The sequence below is a fragment of the Haemaphysalis longicornis genome, unplaced genomic scaffold, assembly GCF_048455015.1.
Source record: "Haemaphysalis longicornis isolate Haplotype H1 unplaced genomic scaffold, Haemaphysalis longicornis Haplotype H1 scaffold_9, whole genome shotgun sequence".
Lineage (NCBI taxonomy): Eukaryota > Metazoa > Arthropoda > Arachnida > Ixodida > Ixodidae > Haemaphysalis > Haemaphysalis longicornis.
This window is the reverse complement of record NW_027526460.1, coordinates 25,312,625-25,324,724: the sequence shown is the minus strand read 5'-3', so window position 1 is coordinate 25,324,724 and position 12,100 is coordinate 25,312,625. Positions and strand designations below refer to the sequence as shown.

The 12,100-nt window shown below is 54.4% G+C and overlaps 2 protein-coding genes across 2 annotated transcripts; both read right to left on the bottom strand.

Annotated features, from left to right (window-relative positions):
• Positions 1–2,142: 2,142 nt before the first annotated feature.
• LOC144153113 (uncharacterized) lies at positions 2,143–5,754 on the bottom strand. The gene is made up of 3 exons (XM_077684771.1): positions 4,121–5,754; positions 2,593–4,006; positions 2,143–2,184 (listed from the first exon to the last, which is right to left on the bottom strand). The coding sequence occupies exons 1-3, from the start codon at positions 5,752–5,754 to the stop codon at positions 2,143–2,145; spliced, it is 3,090 nt and encodes a 1,029-aa protein (XP_077540897.1).
• Positions 5,755–10,046: 4,292 nt separating this feature from the next.
• On the bottom strand, positions 10,047–10,919 carry LOC144153112 (uncharacterized). Its single transcript, XM_077684770.1, has one exon. The coding sequence runs from the start codon at positions 10,917–10,919 to the stop codon at positions 10,047–10,049; it is 873 nt and encodes a 290-aa protein (XP_077540896.1).
• Between the last annotated feature and the right edge of the window lie 1,181 nt (positions 10,920–12,100).

Below are 12,100 nucleotides of genomic sequence, written 5' to 3'. Positions count from 1 at the left end.
CTGCCAGCACCTCTAGGAAGAACAAAGCCAGCGACCCGACACCGTGTTAATTACGGCATTAACTGCAGCGCCCTCAGATAAAAATATCGCTGCAGTAGCGTCGCTGCTTCTTTTAGAAGTTATTTTTAACTGTTATGGGCGTTTGTTAGGGGCGAAGCCCCTTTAGGGGCTGGGGCTGTTGGCGTCTCCTGTCGTAGTCGCAATCGTCGTCTCATATAGTCACAGTACTAACACGTCGGGAAATCGGTTTACGCCGCGCGCTAGAATGTAATGCGTACTAAAAAAAGCACCGGAACACTGGTTTACGCCTCGCGCTAGAGGGATTCGTGCTTCAAAAACAAGAGACTTTTACAGCACAGCTGTATACCTCTACCCCAAATGATTCATCTCCGTTGGCGAAAACCCCAAGGCACCGAGAATACACTTATACACTGCATGCTTCGCCCCTCCCCAGGTTTCACGTCAGTGGAGATGGCCCGGGATATTTTGTTAATCTCGAGGCATTACAGGATGTAGGCTTCAACGGTATTTGTACATGGGACTGAGTAAGTCACGGTGGGTTCCGATTAGGGCCAGTTTCACCATAAATAGCATTACTAAAACAACGAACGTGTTTTCATAGTCTTGCTTACAACAGGTTGCAATTCATGAAGAAGGACTTTAACCACAATTCTTCAGCACGGGGGCAGCTTTCTTAGCAGCTGCCACTGAATCATGGCTCATATTAACACGCTAGTGGAAGCAGCAGTTAAGGAATGTCCTGGGTACAATCAATATTTCTTCGAGTATCCTTATCGCAAGTTGCATTGTATAGCCGAGACATGGGTCGACCCAAAATTGAGGATTTTCTTACATATGAACGCGTGAAATATTGTTCAGTGTTTTAGTTCTGTCGTTCTTTAAACGGGGACGTGTGACACGTAAAAGGAGATCAGTTGAGAGAGAACCTAGTGCATCTGATCAGAGAACCTAGACGTCGTATAGTAACCAGGCGCCAAAAATAAATCTCGGAGTCGGACTCCACCTCCTAAAGTTAGAGCCCATTTAAATGCGCAAACTACCACGATAGTAAGACGTCTTTGAATACATCAAACAATAATTACCATCACGCCACTCGTAAGCAGCTATTATAAGCATAGAACACATCACTGCAATTATTCCCGTACATCTCACGGCCAACGCGTGTCCGAGTATGTAAACATGTCCCTGTGGGAGACTTGATGAACTTGCGCTCCAGAACAGCCAGCTTTCACTCAGCCCACGCGCACTTGAATATAAAGCGATGTTGATGAAATAGCGACTGGCTCGCTGGGAATACAAAGCATGCTGGTGCACGCACTGCTTATTGGGGAAATTTATGCGTTGTGCAAGTCCGCCCCTTTCAGAGATGTTTACCAGTTGTCTTATGACCATGAGTTCAGAGACTCGTGGGTGGCTTCTAAAATTCATTCCTGCCAGTCGGTTGAGTGATGGTATATATTTTCCCAGCTTGCGCTCCGCATTATTTTGTCTTTGTAATTTGTACAACGCGAAAACTTTTAATAGTAAACAGTCTTTAAAAGTTTGAATGATATGCTGTATTGGTAAGGCTTTGTGAGCGGGTTGAGTTTAAAACTCTGCGTTAACCCGTTGGTTGTTTCGAAACACGCTGCAAATGGTCTTGCAGAATTTTCGCTGCGTGAGTATTTAATGGCAAGTTCACAAGCTTCAAGAATTACGGGTTGTCAAAAGCCGTGCTCCCCATTTCGCCACCAACACTGACGTCGCCTTTGTCTAAACAAATATACGGGCCAAGCAGAAGATTGAGTCGGGTATACTTCCGCGTTTATTGAGAACGCTTTGCACGCAGATTACCCGGTCTACACTGCCCAACGGGTATCTTTAAAAATACTCCTCGTGGCACTCCGGTTTTTTCAACAGCACAGCTGTTTAGGCCGATAAAAATCCGCCTGGCGTAGACAGAAGACCATGAGCGCACGTGAACGCGTGCCACGCGGTGATCGCCCAGCCTCTTCCATGCTTGCGCGTGGGCTTACGCCACATAAGGAGCTCCCGCCTTCGTCGTCGTCATTGTAAAGCGACCGGCGCGCCACGGGTCCGCCATGCCGAAGACGAAGACTAGGAATCTGTCAAGCCATCCCTTCACAAGACGGCCACTGGACCAGTTGACGAAGAAGTGGAGGTCTACCGAAACGAGGACGCGCAGCAAGGGGATTGGCCCAACGTGGCTGTGACGTCGTAAGGGGGGGGGGGGGTGTAACATCTTTATTTGCCTGCTTTTCGGCTGCAGGAGCTATCCCCCTCTTAGGAGGGGGCAACTACCCGCGCTTGCTGGCGTTGGACCGCCCTCAGCGCAAACTGCGCGGCGGCCCGTTGTGAGTCCAGATCTCTTTCGCCCACCGCACGGGCGAGGTGAGGCGGGAGCGCCTCGGATGATTCAGGGTTCACGTCGCAGTTCCACATCATATGGGCTAGGGTGGCCCTCGCGGCCCCGCACACCGCACACACATCGGTTTCGTAGAGCTCCGGGCTCGCGTGTACGGCCCACACGGGAGTCCACGTTGCTCTCACTTGCAGTTGGCGGAGGAGCACCGCCTCCTGCCTGGTGAGGTCGGGGTGCGGCCCCGGGTAGCGTCTGCGACGCTCCCGGTACCACTCCAGGACCCCTCCGTACGTGGTCACCGGGGCGGGCTCCTCCGCCTCCGTATCGTCGCCGTCGACGTCCTCGCCGTCGTCGTCGTCGATTCCGTCGTTGCCGGTTTCGGTCGTTCGAGGCACAGCGGGTCGCGGGTCGGCTGGGCGTCCTGTCAGCGCTTTCGCCGCCCTGTCCGCGTCCTCGTTCCGGTTGGGCTCGGGTCCCACTGCGCCCATGTGGGCCGGGAACCACCGTACCGTTATCGGCGCGCGCATTGGGTCTGGGGCCCCGCACGCCCTCACCGCACTCGCGCACACTTGATTTCTTGCAAAGTTGGTGACTGCCGCTCGGGAGTCGCTCAGTACTGTCGTGCATTCCGGGATCGAGAGGGCCAGCGCGATGGCCAACTCCTCCGCCTGCTCCGCCGACCTGGCCCGTACGCTGCCGGCCGTGACGAGCTCGCCCGTCGTTGCTCTGACTGCTGCGGCCACGTACGCGTGTCGTCGGCCCGGGTATCGGGCCACGTCCACGTACACGGCGCCGGTGTCGTTGGAGTACGTGCCGGTGAGCGCTCGGGCTCTGGCCAGCCGTCGTTCCTTGTTCTCTTGTGGGTCCATGTGCTGCGGGAGCGGTGGGACCTGCAGTTTCTCGAGCAGGACCCGCGGAAGCGGCAGCCGGTCCCTACCCTCCTGCAGCCGCGGCCTGTGTCCTAATCGTTCTAGGATCGCCCTGCCCGTGCGCGTTTGCTCGAGGCGAGCCGTCTGCGCTGTTTGCTGCGCTTCTACGATCTCTTCTATAGTGTTATGTATTCCTAGCTCTAACATCCTTTCCGTGTTAGTGTGCGTGTATAGACCTAGCGCGATCTTGTATGCCTTGCGTATGAGAGCGTTCAGCTTGTTACGCTCGGCGGCGTTCCAGGTGTGGAAGGCGGCGACGTAGGCCAGGTGACTGACGGCGAAGGATTGTGTCAGTTTGAGTGTGTTGCGCTCGCGCATGCCGGCGTACTTGGTGGATATCTTCTTGATGAGCCCCATCGCCCTGTGTACCTTGGTTTGGAGCTGTTGTATCGTGTAACCGTTACGGCGCGTGCTCTCGATGTGCAGTCCCAAGACGCGCAGGGTGTCGACCTTGGGAATGGTGATACCGTCGCTCGTGCGCACGTTGATGTTCGGCTCGTCGTTGTCGGTCTTGTTACTTCGAGGCGGCCGCAGCAGCAGCAGCTCCGACTTGGCCGGGGAGCATTGGAGGCCTGTTCCTTGAAGTTGTTCTTCGACCGCTTCGACGGCCTGCTGGAGCGATTCTTCGATCTCGCCGTCGCTGCCGCCCGTGGTCCAGATGGTGACGTCATCGGCGTATATGGTGTGTCGTACCCTTGGGAGGGAGCCGAGGCGTTCGGCCACCCCGATCATAACGAGGTTGAACAGCGTTGGCGAGATCACCGCTCCCTGCGGCGTGCCCCTACTGCCGAGCGTCTTCGTCGGTAACTCCAGGTCTCCCGCCACGATGGTCGCGGTTCGCTCCGTGAGGAAATCCTTGACGTATTGGAAGGATCGCTCGCCCATGTTCAGGCGCGACATCTGCCGCAGTATTGCCGAGTGCTGTACGTTGTCGAACGCTCCTAATAAGTCGAGGCCGAGGATGGCCGCTGTGTCTCCGGATCTCTTGGTCGTCCGGTCTATGATTTCGTGCCTTAGGAGGAGCATCGCGTCCTGGGTGCTCAGTCCCGCCCGAAATCCGAGCATGGTGTTGGGGTATAGCTCGTTCTCCTCCAGATACCGTTGCCACCGATTTAGAAGCGCGTGTTCTAGGACCTTGCCCACACACGACGTCAGCGATATCGGGCGCAGGTTTTCGATGTCTGGCAGTTTCCCGGGCTTCGGGATGAGCACCGTGCGCGCCTCCTTCCACTTGCGGGGCAGGACGCCACTGCGCCAGCAGTTGTTGTAGTACCGCGTGAGAGACGCGATTGCGCCGTCGCTGAGGTTGCGCAGCTCCTTGTTCGACACGCCGTCGGGGCCGGCCGCCGACTTTCCCTTGATCTTTTGCAGAACCGCGCGAACTTCCCACTCCTCGATGTCCGCGTCGAGTTCTGGGTTGACGTCGCCCTCGTAGCTCGGAAGGGGCGAGGGTGGCGTGGCCGGTAGGTACTTGGCGTCGAGCCGGCGCCGGACTTCGTCGTCGCCGAGCTCTCGGCGGGCCTTGAGGAGGGTTCGCGCCAAGACGTGCTGTTGCGTGCTCTTGGTCTTGGTGTCGTCGAGCAGGTGTCGGAGCAACTTCCAAGTTCGGCTCTTGTGGATTTGCCCGTCGGCCTCCTGGCAGACGGCGTGCCAGCGCTGGCGATTCAGCGTCTCGCAGTGCTTCTCGATTTCTCTGTTTAGCATCGCCACCCTCTTGCGCAGCGTGCGGTTGTGCCGCTGGCCGTTCCACCGGCGTTTGAGGGAGTTGCGCGCCTCGATGAGGTGTGCTAGCCTGCTGTCGACGTCGGGTGCGTCCTCCTCCGTCTCGAACTCGGTGGTGGCCCGCTTCGATTCTTGTAGCACCGCCGCCGTCCATGCCTCAATGTCCTCGATGTTCTCGGGCACGGTGCCGAGGTTGGCACGAAACTTGTCCCAGTCCGTGATTCTTTGTTTGCGATGCGGGCTCGCTCGACTTTTGAGGGGAACGGTGACCTCTACGATACAGTGATCGCTGCCGTGCGTCTCCAGGGTGTTTCGCCACCTCACCTTCTCGTTGTTGCTGAAGGTGAGGTCCGGGTTGTTATCTCGGCGCACCGTCGACATGTCCTGTCTGGTGGGGACCGTGATGTCGTTGGCGAGGTGGTACCCTGCCGCCTGAGTCTCTGCCAGGAGGCTGCGACCCTTCGCCGTGTCGTATTGGTAGCCCCACGCCGAGTGCGGGGCGTTGAAGTCACCGCAGAGCAGCGTTGTTTGGTCCCCTGCCAGCCGCTTGATCTTGCTGATCAGCGTGCCGTAGCGTTGTTTCGCGTATTTGGGTTTCGTGTACGCGTTCATGATGTACACGTGCTCCTTTCTGGCTCGGGTCTTGGCTCCGATCACCACTTCTATCGTAAGGTGTTCCACGTTCGTGGCGTGCAGGAGGCTGTGTTCGAGGCTGACCATGCCCTTCTTCACGAAAGTGCAGATGCCGCCGCGCACGCGGGCCCCCTTCTCTGGAGTCTTGGGAAGTGCAAAGGCGTAGGAGCGGTATCCCGGGATTTTCGGGGCGTGCTCGCAGTGCGTTTCTTGGACGAGGATGATGTCCGGTCTCTTCTCCGCGCGTGCAATGTGCTGCAAGAATGTCGCTCTCCTTCCCCGGAACCCGTTCGCGTTCCACTGCCAGATGATGAGTTCGTGTGTCTTCTCCGCTGTCTTTATTGTCATTACGGCTGTGCTTCAGGAAGCGGTATTGGCTGCGGCTTCGCCGTGAGCTTCTTGTAGATTGTTGTCATCATTTGCTCCATGTTGGTGAAGCGGGTCTCTAGGTTGGCCAGTCTAGCCGACATGTCTGCCTGCGTGGCCTCGAGGGCCGATAGGCGCGTGTTGACCGTCTCGAATTGCTTGGCGCACGCGTCTTGAAAACTGTGGAATTCTTCTTTGGTCACGTATTGTTGCTCGCGGATCTTTGACTTCAGTGCCCGTCTCTTCTTGGTCGGTTCGCTGTCCGTGTCCATTTCTTCCCGTGGAGCGTCGCTGCAATTCGCCGCGACGTTTTCAGGCGTTGGGTTGTTGCTTTCGGAGGTCTCTTCAACCTCCTCGGGCTCGAGTGGGATCCGAATCGGTGGAGGGGGCGGCGATTGTGGCGAGTCCCTTGAAACCGTTGGGGTTCGCGGTGGGAGCTCTTGCGGTATCTTGCCTGCGAGTAGCAAGTCCAGCTTGCGATTTAGCGCGAGTATTATCTCTTCTTGCCTCTCCATTTGCGCTCTCAGATGCATGTTTTCGTGGCGAACGTCTTGCAGCCCTCGCTCGAGTGCGGGGTTGCCGCGGCTCGTCGCGCCAGCTGTCACCCTGGCCCACGTCACGCCCGTCGCCGGCTGCGCCTGGCCGTTTCTGTTGTTCTTTCCTCCGCCCACTGCCGCTGACGCCGGCGCCTTAACGGACCCGCCTACTTTCGTCCGCGGCGCCGCAACGGGGGCGTGTACTCTCGATTGCAGCTGTGGGAAGGTTTCCACTGTCTTTTGAGGCGGCTGCTGCTTGGCCTCTTTCGGCTGTTGCTCTTTTGCCCCTCGCCTTTGGAGTACCACGTGGGGCACCTTGAATCGGTTGAGGCAGCCCGTGGCTCCCGTTGTGTGAGCCCCGTTGCAGAGCTTGCAACGAGGCTTACACGTGGCCTCGTGGTTTGGCTCCGGCTCGCGTCTCCCACACGCAAGGCACACTTTAGTCTCCGGGTTCGGACAAACGTCCGCGCGATGCCCTAGTTTCCCGCAGCACCGACAGAACTCGTGGTGCTGCCTGTACAGGCTACACCGCACTATCATGGCCCCGTACTTGATCGAATTAGGTACTCTAGATCCCTCGAACGCCACGATAACCGTGGTGGTGTTTCCTATTCGGTGGGCCTCTAGTGCCAAGGGGTTGGTTTGGTTTACGATGTTGTTCTGTAGATCCTGATGCGTCTCCGTAGTGTCTATGCCTCTAATGATTCCCTTTACTGTGCCGTCCGGGGCGGACACGTACGCGAAGGTCTCGTACTCGGCATTGCCTATGCGAAGCTGCCTAATTTGCACGTAGCTACGAGCGCGACCCTCGTCGGGCGTGCTGATCACTATGATGTTCTGAGTCGGATTCGTACAAATAGTGTCCATTCTGGATTCGTGCATGGTAACCCCGGCTGCTGCGAAAATGGCTGACATGAGGCGCGTGGCCTCCGTTTTCGCTACATTAAGCCCGCCGCGCGGACGTATGATAATTTTGGTCTCGTGTCTCGGTAGCGCCACGGGCATGCGCGCCGCTCTGCTAAGTCTGGCAGTCACTTTCTTAGCGAAGCTATCGCTGCCTCGAGGCTGCGAGGCTGCAGGAGAAGAAGGAGGAGCCGGCTTACCGAGGGGTGCTGCGGCGCGGCGTCGAAGCCTTCTGCCGGCGGTGATCCAGCCGTCGTCGTCCTCCGTCTCCGTCTCGTGCGTCCGGTCGTGCTCGCGTTGTGGAGGTAGAGTCCGTTCGTTGGTTTCGAATTCGGTGGTGACGTCGTCGCCCTCGTAGTCCATAATCGCCGGGGCCTCTCCGTGGGTGTTCATCTCGTCGTGAGGTACCACGGGCGCAGCCGCCATGGCGTGCGCGCGGGGTCGGGGACGGGCTAGGCCTAACGCAGGCCTGGCTGGTCCGCTCCGCTGCTATCTCAAGCTGTGTGACGACGGCCCGAAGCAGTTCAAGGGCAGTTCAGTGCGTCGCGTGAGCGTGTGCCCCGTCTTCGGAGCGAGCGGTGAACGAAGAGCACGTGAAGAAGGGTAGGGAGGCGACCGCAGCTACTTGTTCGTTGTGCCGGTAGCAGCGGCGGCTTTGTTGCGAGCAAGCTCGAGCGAGGTGGCAAGCTTGCCGAGGCGAGCCACCACGTCAGCGCAGCTAACCCTCCATTTAGGGTTAGCGTGGCGGTCGCCGCTTCGAAATTTCTCGGCGTTGTCAGATGAAAATTAGTGGCTTGCCTGACGTATGCTTGGTATCCGGGGAACGCGCTGACGATGCTCTGTCGACCGGTGATAGTTTCGTCGCAGTGCAGGCCGTTGGTGGGTCTTTGGAGCGGTCTTTGACGGAGCCGATGTGAAGCAGGCCCACATCGGTCGGCCACCTAGCGGGCAAGTCCTGACGTCGTAAGACGACTACGAAATGGATGACGACAATTGCTACTGAATAAGACACTGAACACACTTTAATGGTCTTTGCTTTACGATGATGTCCAAAGTTGCTTTGCGCGGCTGCGGTTCGGCTGCTCCATCTCTCACGGGATCCGCTCTCAGTGTGGAGAGAAGCTAGGTCAACTCCCAGCTCTACTGTTTCTCAAGCCTTGCACCACTAGTGCAAGCCGTGCCATTTTTTTTTTCTCAGGTCAGAAATCATAAAGGCCTAGGTGTTAAAAAGAAGCGCTCAGGCTATAAGTCTGTCATGTACGATAATAAACAGCCTAAGCTTAGAATATAGAAATTGCCCCCGTAGAGATAGAAAGTAATAATATCAGGCCTTTCCGGCTTTTTTAAAAACCAGCATCTAATATTTTGTGCCGGTAATTGCGTTTAAGCGCTGATAATAGCCATGAATAGCAGTTACAAACGGCTTGGTAATCGTGTACCTTTCAGCGCGATATTCTACATATCTGATAACACAAAAAATATTGCCCACGTGCATTTTTAACAAGAAAACACTGCTAATATCAGTTATGCAGTTATGTTTTGCCTCAAATACGAGTTCTCTTGCTGAACAATGCTGACAAGTATGAACTGCACTTCTAGATTTAGTAATTTGTAAAGGCTCCCTACGTAAACGTCTTGTTCAGGAAATTTCTTAAGTTTTGGTTGGGAGGCTGAATCGCGAGACAGACAGACAGACAGACAGACAGACAGACAGACAGACAGACAGACAGACAGAGCGATGGTCAGACAGCTGTTAGGCAGACTTAGTAGCCCGGCTGAGTCACTGTTTTCCCCGCTAAAGCTAAATGATGACCCCCCCCCCCTCCCTTCCCTGTTCAGAAGGAATACCTTCAGCGCTGGGCATATGCTCCTGCTTCCCTCTGTACCTCTGTTGGAACAATGCGTTACAATAGTCTTTTGCTGTTAGACATTATCAAATCGGGTGACCTTTCAATCCTCATATCATTATTTCGCTCATGACACATCTTAACGTCACCCGCACTTTGCGCTCAGGTAAAAGACATCCCCCAAAAGGACCAAAAGGGGACGTTAACAGCGAAATTCACGACAAAGGCAAGGCGAAGTGTGCTCACTGCGATTTTTATTCATAACCGCACAAGTTGGAACTAGTGATAAAGAAGCGGTGTTACTCCGAACAACAAACTTCAAACGCATTTGAGAATTCACTTCCTCTCTGCCCGCTCTTTCGCCATTGTCACAAACAAAGAAGCAGCCCCTTGACTGGAAAAAAAAACACAATAAAAGTCGTGCACGCACCGCCGATTTTAACTTTCTTCACGCTCGCTGAGCGCCATAAAACACTAACGCAAAATTTAACAGTGGACTGCTGCAGGTACGACTAAAAATGTCCACCGATGCTGTCCACCCGCTAGTAAAAGTATATAAAACTAAGGCCTCTATCAAGTAAACACCACCCCCAGCGAGCAGCTTCTCGCAAACGCAGCACGAATTCCTGCAGTTTCCCAAACTTCGTCACTCCCCAACCAGCCTTCTTCTCATGCATGGCCTCTCCAACAGCTTTTCGTCGCCAGAGCGGAAACGGCAGCGAGCAGCTTATAGACGGAGGTCGGACGGTGTATTCTGCGGCGAGCTCATCATAGTAGTCCAGAGTGACATCATGCTCTCTTTGATGTCCGGAGGATACGTGTAGAAAATCACGGCGCCAATCGTGTACAGCAGGGTCATGTTCTCGTTGATTGCCACGTAGCTTCCCATGTTCTTCAAGGTCAAGCTCTCCGTGATAATCCTACCGTCGACCTCCGTCGCGTTCTCGGCGAGAGCCTGGAGACCGCGTTTCTTGGTCATGAGCACGGAGTCGTGGCGGCAGCCGGCCTGCGAGTCTCCCGAGTAGTGGCAGTGGATAACCTCCGGCTGGTGGTCCATGTGCAGCACGCGGTAGTTCGGAAGGTAGAAGGGGTGCGGAATCACGATGTCCTTCATGTGGACCACAAGGTCGACATTAGGACAGTACTCCAGGATCCACGAGACGAAGCTGTGAAAGGTCCGCGCGGACTTTGTGCGATTGCTGGCGACTATGTCTCCATGTTTCTCGCACTCGTTGACGATGTACTTTTCGTTGTTCCCATCCAGGAAGTCAGTCTCAACAAGGCGAAACACGGTGAGCCACTTCAAGTGCCTGGCGAAGTTTTGAGTGGCGTAAGAGTTACGAGCGAAGTTGCGCTCTTCAATGTGGTTGACCTCAGTGTCGGCAACGAACAGAATCTTGATGAGTTCCTCCCTGCGACAGGCCTCTATCACATTCATGCCGCTGCACTTGGAGTCCCCGGGCCGCTCGATTTCACCACTCCGAACAAAGAAGGACGAATGGTAGAGGTCCTTGTAGTAGAAGAACACCATCACCGCCCCGAGAACACATAACCCGAAGGTTATTTGACGCACCTGAGACACGGAAAGGCCTTGAAACATGGTTGCAAGAACGCGGCCGTCCAGTAGAGTGGAATGTTTCCTCGCGTGCTGGGCAGAAGCGTCATCAACCTTTCCCCCTGGTGTGAATTGGGGCACCGATGAAGACGAAGTTTTACTGTCAAGCACGTAAACTGTGGTTATTCGCCAATAAAATCATCTCTCTAAACATTCTTTTTCCTGCCCTCCTTTACCGTTCCCCCCAAACTTCCCTTCTCATCATTAAAAGCATATAACCATCCGTTTTTGCTTACATCCGCATAACCAAAATCAATCATGATGATAAAAATACCCTCGCATAAAATTACACGTACCCTCACAAAATGGGATTGGCCACGCCTAATAAGGCTACTGCGTTCCAGTTACCGCTAGTGGATATGAATTAGCGTAAATGGGGTCGAGAAAAAGAAATCAACGCCTTACTTACCACTTTTGCACAAAGATATTACGTATGCTTTCTTTGCAATCGGCCTCAGCCCGCAATTCCTTACTTACCGCAGTAATAGTGCGTCTATTTCCCTCGCACTTTTAAGATAATTGCCTCCTTCATAATGCATTTAAACCATAGTCACGTACGTCTTTTGCTATATCCGTTGTTTACTCGCTGTTCGATTGAATGAATAAATGTTTCTTCTTGGGAAATCCCCCTTGCAGGTGTGCGCCAACAGACGCTTAATATTGTTACCTGGCGGAAGGATGAAGGTGGCACGATTCATAGTAAAGGATGATGAGCGATCTATTGACATTATTTACAAGGCTGCCCCGAGGACGTCACACAGGATGTACGCCAGCCACTCCCATTTCATTATCCTCAATGGTGAGCCAATGCGCTAGGAGTGTAAATCTTACCTAACTACTATCAAACAGGCGCCCTGAAATTAATGCTGCAAGCATTCGCACCTTAAAGCGCAAGTAGACGTAAACAGCGTGTATCTGAAAACGCGTGTATCAACGACTGTTGTATTTTAAGACGAACCATACGAGTGTTTAAATCTCGTTGTCAAGACTCATGAAACTGCGCCCACTACCGCATAAACGGTTTATATTTCCCTTGTTTTTACTACAAACAATAAGCAAAACCATACTGTCAGTGGCATGCAACTGAGCAACGGCTTTTCGCACCAGACAAATTATGCTCCACCGTGTAAAAGTCATGCTTACGCGTAAATCATTTACAATTGTAG

Bases quoted from the DNA above. Each gene is read 5' to 3' on its own strand.
- LOC144153113 (XM_077684771.1), bottom strand. From the start codon at position 5,754: ATGGTCAGCCTCGAACACAGCCTCCTGCACGCCACGAACGTGGAACAC. The intron at 4,007-4,120 runs GTTACCGACGAA...CTCCCTCCCAAG, and splicing joins ATCGTGGCGGGAGACCTGGA to GGTACGACACACCATATACG. The intron at 2,185-2,592 runs GTGCTCCTCCGC...TCGTTTCGGTAG, and splicing joins ACCTCACCAGGCAGGAGGCG to ACCTCCACTTCTTCGTCAAC.
- LOC144153112 (XM_077684770.1), bottom strand. From the start codon at position 10,919: ATGTTTCAAGGCCTTTCCGTGTCTCAGGTGCGTCAAATAACCTTCGGG.